This window comes from Pyrus communis, chromosome 17, assembly GCF_041283825.1.
Source record: "Pyrus communis isolate YQ-2024b chromosome 17, ASM4128382v1, whole genome shotgun sequence".
Lineage (NCBI taxonomy): Eukaryota > Viridiplantae > Streptophyta > Magnoliopsida > Rosales > Rosaceae > Pyrus > Pyrus communis.
In genome coordinates this window covers 23,726,857-23,739,262 of record NC_142581.1, presented here as the reverse complement: position 1 = coordinate 23,739,262, position 12,406 = coordinate 23,726,857, and the positions used below count along the sequence as shown (strand labels likewise).

The window sequence follows — 12,406 nt, the reverse complement described above, 5'->3', positions numbered from 1 at the left end:
GAAATATTTTATGAGTAAATTAGATTTTACTTTTTATGAGATATCATGCTTTACTGAGAATATTTTGGAATAGCATGCTTTATCGATTTCATGTTCTTGGTAGTATATATGATGGATGACTATATACTATGAAGATGTTTTTAGATATGATGTTTGAGCTACGGTGCTCCGTTGAGATACATGTACTTATGTTGGAAATATTATATTCAATGTTTTTGTGCTTATCTAGTGGTCATTGTTCTGCCTACAGGCGGGCGTATGTTCTGCCTACAAGGGGCGTATGTTCAACCTGCGAGCGTATGTTCTGCCTACGGGCATATGTCCTACCTTCGGGCGATTATGATACCACTATTTAGCACACTATATATGATATATGTTTTATGAAAGGTTTTATGGCATGCTAGGGCTTTCGGAAAACCTATCACATATTATGTTATTAGTTTTCATAAATTTTGGGGGTTAGTACGTTATGGAATAACTATGTTTGTACTACTTATATATCAACTTGGTCCACTCATGTTTTGTTTTGCGCCCCCTCATGACTTAGAATAGAGACGTACAATCCCGACGTCAAGGCACTCCCACATCGGCACCTTCAAGTTCTCTCGGTGTAGGACCCATTCCTTGTTCATTAAATTATATATGATTTCTTTTTAGTGTTCTAGATTAGTTGTATACTCTGAACACGTTCCTCAATTGCATAATCATTGTATTTAAATTTATAAGTCTTATTTATATTCATTGGTTCTCATGCATATTAGTATGGCTTCGTCACCTTTGGGTGTCGGCCAATACGTGCCTACCCTGGTTTGGAGGATATAAGGGTCGAGAGTGTCAGAGCACATGTGGCCGCTTGGCTTCACACGTGGGACAACTTGCTTTAATACCATGAAGAAAGTTTGGGTTTTATCATAAAACCATTTGGTAATATGGGGAGTAGCATAACCTCTTATAAGTCTATGCAAAGTCCCTCCTTCTAATAATGTGGGACTCATTCTTAACACGTGTATATGTACTGACCTCAGGTCTGCACAGAACAGTAGTCTAACAATATTATGCCAAAGCAAAAATGGTAGGGTTTCGGAATGTGCCTGCCCATCCAATACATGGTTGGCCCCCTTTGACGCTACCATTTGCTGAGTTCCTTTTTAGATTCTCTAGATATGTAGCTACAAACTAGAGAATATATAACGTGGCATCCCTAAAGGCTTAAGGCCTAAGCCTTTAGCTTTTGGCAGAGTCTACCCCTAATTCCCTAGGTATTTCCCTACCCCCTTCAACCAAGTTACAAAAAATGAAGGGAATGCAATTACACACATGTTTTTTATTCAGCTTATGCACTCATGCCCTTTCAAGCTCGGCTCTCCGGAGCTTCTTCGAGTTAGAATTTGAAGATGTACAAGGACGGGAAATTCATGGTAAGAGATTTGACCCACTTATTATTTTAACTGGTTGATCTTTCGAACCACTGAATAATGTTGTAGTGAATATTCTGAAGTAGTGAGGCATGCTGGTGTTGGTGGCTCAATCGAGCCATATTGCGAAAAACATGAAACGGATGATTCAAGGAAGATCCAAAGAGGGAAAGGGGTTGGTTCAAATATTGCTCATCAGTGCCCAAAAAGTAGTGCAACACCAATGATTGGAAGGTCCCAGCAGCCCTTCCTCTTGACCAAAACCATGTTGCAAGTAACCTTTGCTTTGATTGAATTCTTCCCTTTCAATTACTCTAAACATGTTTTGGTTTGTCGGAAACAGATATGAAGCGTTGGATTGTTTTTGTTTTTGGTCAATTTGCTTTGTTTATTGAGAAATTTTCTCCCATTCTATTTGTTACTATTATTAAGGGTTTAGGGCAAGTTTTTGTTGATATCTTTATTTTTATTGGCAAGTTTGTTTGAAAGCTTGCCAGGATTGTTGATTTTCTTTCATCACCTTTTATCCGTTTTCCTTGTTTTTGTTCTTTCTGTCTTCTTATGTTTCTGCAACAATTGCATTGCATCCATATGCTTCTGCAAAATGAAAGAAAAGACTGAATTAACGTGCATGGTCAGTAAATCAAATAAGGGAATAGAAGAACCAATGAGGCAGAGTGAGGTTGCAATAAACAGCAAAACAAGACACCATCAATGGAAAAATATTGTACGTGTTCACATCAAACAGAAATTGTAACAGTCCAGGCGGTATCCAAAACCAGTGTATTACGTACGTGTTCATTTCCCTTCAGAATCAGATGATCAGACGATCATATTCCTAGCAGTCACATAAACTAGTAAATGAATGTGTTATTGTATGAGTAGTAATTCTCATCCCAATGTTGGAACTTGGAAGAGGCCTCAAGTTCGAACCCCCTTTCCTCGTTGATCAGTTTAGTTTGTTGTTATTGGATATATAGAATATAGTGAAGACTTGACGATGGGACAACATGAATTACATGGTGTTGGTCCTATGCTAAGCTTAACAAACACAACAGTAGTGTAAAAATATTCCTCCAATGCAAAAATGGTAGGGTTTTCGGAATGTGCCTTCCTATCCAAGATATGTATTGCTCCTCTTTGACGCTACCATTTGCTGAGTTCCTTTTTAGATTCTCTAAATATCTAGCTACAAAGTAGAGAATATATAATGTAGCATCCCTAAGGCTAGGGCCTAAGCCTTTAGCTTTTGGCAGTCAAACAAAATGAAGGGAATGGGAATGTAATTACTTACATGCTTCTTCTTCATCTTATGCACTTATGCCCTTTCAACCTTGCCTTGCACAAGCGTCTTCAAGTTAGAACACGAACATGGTGTACAAGTACTAGAATTTCATAAGAATTTAACTTTCTTTATTATTTCAATTGATTGATATTTCGAACCCCCAACTAATGTTGCACTGAATGTTCAGTGGTAGTGAGGCGTGCTGGTGCGGGTGGCTCAGTCAATCTGTATGGAGAAAAACATGAAACGGATGATTCAAGGAAGAACCAAAGATGTAAAAGGGGAAATGGCCGTGTGGATTTTGTTCATCGGCACCCAACTGACAATTGTAGCGCAACACCGGTGCTAGCAAGGTCCCAGCAGCCCTTTCTCCTCACTAAAACCATACTGCAAGTAACCTCTGCTTTGATTCTTGTTCTTCCCCTTCAATTACTTTGACATGTTCCGATCCGTCGGAGACATATACTGAATATGCAGGTTTGGTGTGTTTTAGTGTGGTCAATAAGCTTTGCTTTGTTAATTGGGAAATTTTCTCAGTTTCTTAGGTGTTTTCCTGTTAATCCTATCTGTTGTAATTAAGCTTGTAAGTAGATGTGTGCTGATATCTGTTATTTTTTATTGGTAAGTTCTCAGAAATTGTTTGTAAGCTTGTACCAGGATTGTTGTGCTATATATTCATTTAATCTCTCTCTGAAACAGGACTTCAACATTTTTGCATCTTCCGCAAATTCGGAAAAAAATTGAGCTCCTTAATCCTGAACCAAAGAACCGAAAAGATATGCAACGATCAATAGCACGAAACATGGTAAATGTATATGACTAGAGCAAGATCACACCAGTAAAAAATAAAACAAAAACAGATCCTTAGGTTCTGCATATATGATTCTGAATTTTCGAGAACTTATATAGCTTCAACACAGACAATTATCCTTCGCGCAACCAAAGAGATATAACAAAACTAAACATTATGTAAATTTAGTATCAATGCGTAATACAATTGTTGTCAAAGTCCTTAGATGCGTACAACTTATGTTCTATATCAGGTCGAGCAAATAGTCAACCGACAAAAGTATACCCAATGGCATTAACCATGTATGAGCAAAAAAGCACTAGGAAAGAAACACGACCACTTTCGAAAATTTATGCAAACCAGATGATGACCGAGCTGGCAGTAACTCAAGCCAGGTTAAACTTCTCACGCATATCGTTTCCTTACATGTCATACAACAACTTCGAAAAGGATTTCATGTGTTCGGTTTGCAGACAAATGGCCACCGATAAACTCCCATCATTGGTTGCACTTGGTATTATAAACGACAACCCCTCGAATGCAATTCCACCAGGTCCCATGAAAATGGGCCGACCCCATCCAAAGTCGGCATCATGGATTGGCAGCCTAACCCAACTAGTTATCCCCAGGTTTGGACACCTAAAACTATGAGCTCCACGAACAAGGGCAGACAGATCAGGCTGAAGCTCAAGATAGTCGAGGGCAGATCTAAGATAACTATCATCCATACGCACCAAACCATCATGGATACGGCTGGCAGCATACCAAGTTGGTTTTGATTGGATATCCCCCGCAACAGCAATTGGTGTTGTTGTGAAAATCACATTGCCAAAGTAACCAGGTGGGAGTGGTGGTTGCAGTCTGGACCTTCCGTCAGTGGCAATATATAGTTTGGTGTCTTGATCATCGGGAAGTTCACGCGCCTTGCATGCACATCTCCAAACATGACCTGACAACATCTCATATGAGCTATAGCTGACTGTATTCCCAGCTTCCTTAGACTTGGATTTCAAGATGTTGAGCTGATCCCGTGTTAATCTAAAAATGGAGACTGTGGTGCTATCCGCAGCACCAGGTTTTGCGCTTTGCAGAGGGGTCTTCATCTGTGGAGCAGGTTGGTATTCAATGTGGTGGAATGTAGGCTGAGGTGGGTCTCGGGCACGAAGCAATGTCCTGTCGATGAATGGTGGAAGTGTAAGGTCAAGACCACGAGCCATATCCGACCATGTGTTAATAAAGTGCAGACCAGAAAATCCATCTGCTGCATGATGCTGCATTCCAACACCAAGTGACACTCCTCCACATTTGAAGTACGTGACCTGCAAAGAGTAAATCCCAAACCATTCCTTGTAAGTTTAACTGTTGAACAATTCCACGACTTCAGTAAGTTGAGGTAAAATGTAAGACGAGGCTGAGGATTCTAAGCAAGATTAGAGATAGCCTGCCTCCAATTGGTCAAACGATTGAAACATTAAATAGTATTAAACATATACTAATATCCCCAAGGAACCAATCAACCAAGTCAAATGGATGACATCTTCAAAACAATCTTCTAAATTTAATCTATTAGTTTTAACCCTTAACCAAGTCAAGTGGATGACATCTTCAAACTATTGATATGTTCGGAACTATTATTAGCACCCAAAAAATCTCATTTTACACTCCTCATAAATGTATTTTTCTTTGTAATTACAGAAAGTTTGGAGTGTCAAATGAGATTTTTGGAGTGTTAATAACAATTCCCACACAAATGATTAAATTCAATAATATTTGTCACGATCAACACAAATAATATTTAATCTATTTATTTTCACTTATAAGTGAGAGGTCTTAGGTTCAAATCTCGTGGATGGGGAATTCGATACCAAATTAGGTTATCCATTGTGTGGCTAAACCAAACTCCCTCTCTCCTTAATGTAAAATATATTGTTGTATTCAAACAAAAAAAATAAAAAAACCTTGGAACCCAGAGTTTGAATCTTGAATCCGGCACTGATAAAATACCCTTATTTTCATAATTAAGTATCTTCTTCTATCAACCTTCATCAACATGGCACACGTCTGATTAAAGATTAGGACCTCTACGTAAATGTGGAAAAGTTCAAATTCAAATCAATAATATAATTAAGAAACCTTAATTTAGCCTTAAGAAATTATAACAAAGGAAAATGGAGCAACGTGTACAACGGAATAGGATTCTCTCATCTCTTATTTGAACGGTCACGATTAAGTCACGTCAATATATTATATTAATTTTATATAGAAAGAGAAATACAAAATAGAGAATGTGAGAGAAAGAGAGAGAAGGGAAAAAATGAAAAGAGAAAAGAAAAATAATCCTAATCCGTATGCAACACAACTAGTACGTTTTTTCAACACCATATTATAATCTAAACACAGTTTGCTCCAAATGTCAACACAGAGATGGTTCACAAGTCATTGCTAGATTGACTTTTCCTCAAGCCAAAAAGTCTGCTACAACATCACTAATCCAAAATCTCAACAAATGATCTCAACTATACCCACATTCTCTAAACTATACATCCACCAGTTGACCATATTAAACGTATGAAACTTAATGAAATGATAATATCTTTTTACGACTTTTTTAGTTAAAATGGTATCTGAAATTAGTATAACTTCTCATTTTGTTTTTTGACAATGAAATTAATAGAAGTGGTCATTGAGTTTGTTCACTGTAAATCATTTTGGTCATTCTGTGAAAATATTTGTCGACATCCTCATTAAGTGGAGGAGTTGGTTTTTCAAAAATACCCTTAAAAAGTGGTCACGGTAATCGTTCACCTGACAAGTTAACGAGAACAACGAATTATTATAGAACGATCAAAATGATTTACAGTGGAAAAATTTAGAGATCACTTCTATAAATTTTTATTGTCAGGATCTAAACTAAAGAGTTATGCTAATGTCAAGAATGATTTTGACTCAAATATCCCTTTTCACAAAAGCCAAACTTTTGCACCCCGCTTGTCCAGGTAGATCTTTTCACGTAAGTTTAAAACAATAAAAACGAGACTCATATATATATATATATATATATATATATATATATATATATATGTGATGCAAACAAGTATCAAATAAAGCTAATTCCAATTGCCAAATCGCAGGTAAAGTTGCTACCTAAAATTTAAAATTGACATCACTCACTCACACGTGTAATTGTACGTATTCACTCTAAAAGAAAACCATTTTAACTGCTAAATTTATCGCAACATGACATAGGCTGATTTGGGTGGGACCTATTACCTACCAAGAAATAGGATCATTACTAATTTGACCAATTCAAATAAAATGTTGGTGTAGCTTCCCAATTAATACCTCCAATACAGATTTCATTTCATCAAACAAACCAAAAAAACAAAGGTGCTAGTCTGATACTATTTATTTTAACCAAAAATCACATTTTTACATTAAAAAATCAATTGTAGTACTATTTATTTTATCTTTTATTTTATTATTATCGTTAAAATTCAAAACTTTTAAATTATTTTTATTAGTTTTCGTCAAAAGAAAAAAAAACCACTTCAATAAATACACGCCCCCGTCTCTCTTTTCGTGACCCGATTACGATCCACGAGCGATGCCGTATTCAAGAGGAGAATGTTGGTGGAGAGCTTCATGTTGGGGGAGAATCCAAATCCATGTCAACTAGGTTTTTTGTAATTTACTCGTTATGCTGATTTAGGTGGGACCTATTACCTACCAAGAAATATGATCATTACTTATTTGACCAATTCAAATAAAATGTTGGTTTAGCTTCCCAATTAATACCTCCAATACAGGTTTCGTCTCATTAAACAAACCAGAAAAATACAAAAAGTGCTATTCTGATACTGTTTATTTTAATAAAAAAATAATATTTTTATATTAAAAAATCAATCTTCATACTATTCATTTTACATTAAACTTAATTTTCAAATCATTTTCATTAATTTTCATAAAAATAAATAAATAAACACTTCAATAAATACACGCCGCCGTCTGTCTCTTTTCGTGACCCGATTACGATCCACAAGCGATGCCGTGTTCCCTTCTTGTCGACGGAAAACGGGTCTGACCCGTCTCCATCTCGTTGTCGACGATGACGGCGATGTAGAACCCGGATTGGAGTTCGGGTCTGGAATTGAACTGGGCTTCGAAGAGGTCCCAGAAGAGGAGAATGTTGGGGGAGAGCTTCATGGAGCCATGCTTCTTCCTGAAGAGAAAGGACTTGGGTGGAGGTAGAAGGAAGGGGAGGAGAGCAACGGAGGGAAGGGGATTCGAATGAGTGGCGGAGGCAGTTAAGGTGGAGGGAGCAAGAGGTGGTGAGGTTGGGGAAGAAGAGTGAAGGCGTGGGTTTGTAGGATGGGTCCTCTTTTTTTTGTTTTATGAAAATAAAATTTAATAGTTAATTAATTTTTTAATCCGGTTAGGCTAAAAAATGGATGCCGCCGCTTAAGTCACATTCGTATTTAATAAACAAATTAATAGAAAATTTGACAAATGTCAAGTGGATTTGGATCCTCTTCAACACAACTAATTGGGATCCTTTTTATCAGTGTTAGTGAATTATTGAATTTTTATCTAACGACTACAAATAGAAAATCTTTTAAAAGTTATAATAATTACAACCGTTGGATAAAAATTCAACGGTCCACTAATATTGATCAAGAGGATCCGACCAGTTGCCTCGGAGTGAATCCAATTCCATATCAAGTAGCTTTTTTGTAATTTACTTGTAAATTTACTAATCACAACATGACATATGCTGATTTAGGTGGGACCTATTACCTACCAAGAAATATGATCATTACTTATTTGACCAATTCAAATAACTGTTGGTATAGCTTACCAACTAATACCTCGAATACAGTTTTCATTTCATTAAACAAACCAGAAAATGCTATAACTTCCACGCCAACACTGAAAACGACCACCCGAAACACTATAAAAAAAATTACACACTTAAAAAGTAAAGAGTAATCTTTACTTTTGTAAGTTAGTATTGGGTTTAATTTATTTAGTTGGGTTTGAACATTTAGAGTATTTCCAAATGAAATGTTAAAATGTCCAAATCAACAATAATAGTAACAAAAAACCGTATTAATATTTTCTAACCGAAAAGCCAAATTTAATGTGACATGACATGAATTGACATATCTCACCCTTACTGTCAAATTTGATAGCACCTTCATATTTTTTTAATTAATTATTAAATGCTTTTTATTAATTTTTTATTGGTTTAAACCATTATCCGTTGTTTCTTTTCATTTTCAATGCAAAAAAAATACATATGAATTGTTATTTTATATTTAAAATTTGACATATCGGTTGGAGATTAAAAGTTTAAAATATGCCAAAATGCCACGTAGGACTTCAAATTTAAATTTTATGTTTAAAATTTAACATCTCCTTTGGAGATTGTCTTATTGGTTATATACGTCACCTTCTTTTTATTATTTTTTATTAAATTATGATATGTGTCATCTCTTATTTACAAATTTATTTTTACTCAATTTTAAAATTAAATATTAAAGCACTCTTTTTTAGTCCTATTCTGTATCTCAAATTTTTTTTTTCCTTTACAGATTAATTGTGTTAACTAATCTATGTTGTAGTACTATATATATCAGCATATATAATAGCATGAATTTAGAAATGCATGGAACAGGCAATTTCTTTGAACTATTTTCATGAATGATAGGTATATTAAATTTTATTTATTTTCATAGATACCTCTATCAAATATTAAACGCAATTTATCACATTTAGTGTAGATATCATATATGATGACATATAAATTTTCTTATATTCAAATTAAAATTTGAATAAAAATAATTAAATTAAAAAAACTAGTCTATTTCAGCAACTCCTCAAATTTTTGCAACTGGATCAAAATACCGATAAGTAAATTACCTGTAACAGTAAGAGAGGATAAGTCGAAATCCCGGCGGCGTAATCAACGGAGGGGATGAGCTTCCGGAGCTCCAGCGTGGGAGCGAAATCCCCGAAATCATCGATGACGGAGCCCGTCTCCGCCTCAACAAACAGAACACCCTGGCCGCCGCAGTCAATCTCAATACGACCGTCGTCGTCGCGCTTAAGCCGCCCCGCCATAGGGTAGAACGGCACAAGAGCCTTGGACAGAGCGTGCTTGAGCACAGCCGGGTCGAAGAAGTTGGACGCACCGTTTGGATTCGGCCTGTAGAAATATACGCTGGGCGTGTGGATGCTCGGAATCACCAGGTCCACGTTCGAGTTCCACAGCGCCTTCTTTGGCGTCTCCTCCGCCGGCTTAACCAACGTTGACTCCCTCACAGTAACGTTGACCACCATCTTCGCGCTTCGTTGGGCCCCGCCTGGCACACCTGCATTGCACCCCAACAAAACACTGTTATAATAATATATTCCCTCCTCGGCTAACGTGCGCCGTCCTTGGTTGTATTTAATTTAATTTTTTGAAAGTTAAAAAAATAAATAAAAAAACATTCTCAGGCTTACCTTTTTCGAATATATTTTTCTTTATAAATAATACAGGGATACACGAACCTAGTCGTCAGGGCTAACGTACTTGCCGGATTTAATTAAAGTAAAAAATCCCATTTCTTTCCTTTCTCACGTTTTCCGTTAAAGTCCGCCGTAGTTTTCAAAAAAGTGGCGTCGTGGCCAACATGCGCCGTCGTCTAACGTTAAAAGATGAAAGAAAACAAGGAACGATGTAATTACCTTGTAATGTAGGGTTTGTGATACCGACGTACTTTAGCAGAGGGAAGGCAGAGAGAGTTGTGAGAGAGAGAGAGAGAGAGAGATGTAATAAGAGGCGCAAAGAAAGGGTGATTTGAGATTTGGGAGTTGGGAGAGAAAATGAAAGGAGAGCGAGGAAGAGTGGTTATTAAGTAAGGACGAGGGAGGGGAGGGGGTAGGTGACGCTTTCCAACTAAGTGGATATAATCTCGAGCGAGCGCGCAGGAGCGAAGCATCTGTCACTCACCTACCGTGTGACCCAACTTTGGCCACTCACAACATGCCACGTCAAATTGCAATCCTTGCCCACCCGGCACAGCCCTTTCCCCATTTCTCTATTTTTGTTGCAAAAGGAAAAAAAAATGTGGGTTTAATTTGCTTTAGAACACACTTAACTACTAGGGTACAGTGATATTTATCTCCACTTGTAAGTAAGAGATTTTAAATTCAATTCTGCTAAAGATGAATTTAAACCACATTATTGTTAACTTATTATGAGACTACATTTATCCCCTCCCATATAAATAATATCATTTTTTTTATATTTAAAAACAAAAAAAAAAAAAGAATTTGCTTTAGGACGAACGTAAGTGATGCTTGGAGTTGGTGGGTGACACTGTACCTTTCGGTTTGTCTAGGTTGAAAGTAATGCAAGAGTAGAGTTGGTAAGATGGTGACCTATAATATTCTTTTTTTTTTTCTTTATATTTTGAAAATACATCAAGAGGCAAAAGAAAAACAAAACAAAACAAAATAAATAAATAAACCTAAGAGAGGTCTTTCTTCTAGCTTTCCTTGAACTCCTACCGTCCACCAACTTTCTAATACCTGGTAAACATTAAGGGACTTTAAACAAAGTTCAATTAATCTATACTCCTGCTTACAAGTTCAATTCTGACCTGAAGCCCTTGATTGTAAGGTTCTTTTTTTAACCTTATGATATATGACATTTCTGCATTCACACGTATCTCCTTATACATGACGAAATTCCTAATCTGCACTTGGACAATTTTCTTTTTGAGATTATATGACATGTTAATAATACAACATGACAAGTTTCTTCCATTTCAAAATATTAATAATAAGGATAATGCTTGTGTTCCATCTACGGAGAACCCACTTATTCCCCCCACTTACCATTAATGTATGTTCACTTTAAGAACATTATAATCAGAGCAATTAATTATCTTTACCATCATCTAAAGATCATATCTGCAAAAAATCAATTTGGAGATCTTTTAATCATTCTTATTGATCAAACAAATGGACGGTTCATCAAGAGGAATTTATTTGTTGCCAAAACCATCAATGGTCTAACACGTATGAATGACTAAACAATTTTGAAATTGAATTATTTTTTTGCAAATATGATATTTAGATGCAGATAAAGAGAATGAACGGTTCTTATTATAATGTTCCCAAGGTGAACATACGTTAATTATAAGTAGAGAAACGAATAGTTTTCCCATGAGAAGAACACAAGCAGTATCCTAATAATAATAATAATAATAATTTCCTTCCCATGGTGTTGTACAACATGTGATATTCGAAACAGTCCTCTTAACATCTCTTTGTAGATTTTCATTGTCAGGATCTAAACAAAAGAGTTATGCTAATGTCAAGAATGATTTTGACTCAAATATCGATTTTTACAAAAGCCAAACTTTTGCACCCCGCTTGAACGAGCCTCATATATGTGATGCAAACAAATATCAAATAAAGCTAATTCCAATTGCCAAAGCGCAAGTAAAATTGCTACCTAAAATTTAAAATTGACAGTCACTCACTCACACGTGTAGTTGTACGTACTCGAAACTTAGAAATTGTACTCTAAAAGAAAACCATTTTAACTGCTAAATTTATCACAACATGACATAGGCTGATTTAGGTGGAACCTATTACCTACCAAGAAATATGATCATTACTTATTTGACCAATTCAAATAAAATGTTGGTATAACTTCCCAATTAATACCTCCAATACAGATTTCATTTCATTAAACAAACCAGAAAAAAAACAAAAAGTGTTATTCTAATACTATTTATTTTAACAAAAAAAAATTTATTTTTATATTAAAAAATTAATTTTATTACTATTTATTTTACTTTTATAGTTAAAACTTAAAATTTTCAAACCATTTCCATTATGTAAACAAAAACAAACACTTCA

At 35.8% G+C, this 12,406-nt stretch overlaps 1 protein-coding gene and 1 long non-coding RNA gene across 3 annotated transcripts; one reads left to right on the top strand and one right to left on the bottom strand.

Annotated features, from left to right (window-relative positions):
- The first annotated feature begins 1,203 nt into the window (after positions 1 to 1,203).
- Positions 1,204 to 3,396, top strand: LOC148689649 (uncharacterized). Of its 2 annotated transcripts, none has more exons than XR_015958606.1 (3): positions 1,204 to 1,418; positions 1,499 to 1,685; positions 2,888 to 3,396. It is a non-coding gene; the product is annotated as an uncharacterized LOC148689649 (long non-coding RNA). The 2 variants fall into 2 exon arrangements; XR_015958605.1 differs by having other exon boundaries at positions 1,499 to 1,689.
- Positions 3,397 to 3,650: 254 nt separating this feature from the next.
- Positions 3,651 to 10,377, bottom strand: LOC137709566 (shikimate O-hydroxycinnamoyltransferase). Its single transcript, XM_068448645.2, has 3 exons — positions 10,220 to 10,377; positions 9,410 to 9,861; positions 3,651 to 4,809 (listed from the first exon to the last, which is right to left on the bottom strand). Exons 2-3 carry the CDS (start codon positions 9,827 to 9,829, stop codon positions 3,913 to 3,915), a joined length of 1,317 nt encoding a protein of 438 aa, XP_068304746.2. The 5' UTR covers positions 9,830 to 9,861; positions 10,220 to 10,377; the 3' UTR covers positions 3,651 to 3,912.
- Between the last annotated feature and the right edge of the window lie 2,029 nt (positions 10,378 to 12,406).

Bases quoted from the DNA above. Each gene is read 5' to 3' on its own strand.
- LOC137709566 (XM_068448645.2), bottom strand. From the start codon at position 9,829: ATGGTGGTCAACGTTACTGTGAGGGAGTCAACGTTGGTTAAGCCGGCG. The intron at 4,810-9,409 runs GTAATTTACTTA...TACTCTTTGCAG, and splicing joins ATCCTCTCTTACTGTTACAG to GTCACGTACTTCAAATGTGG.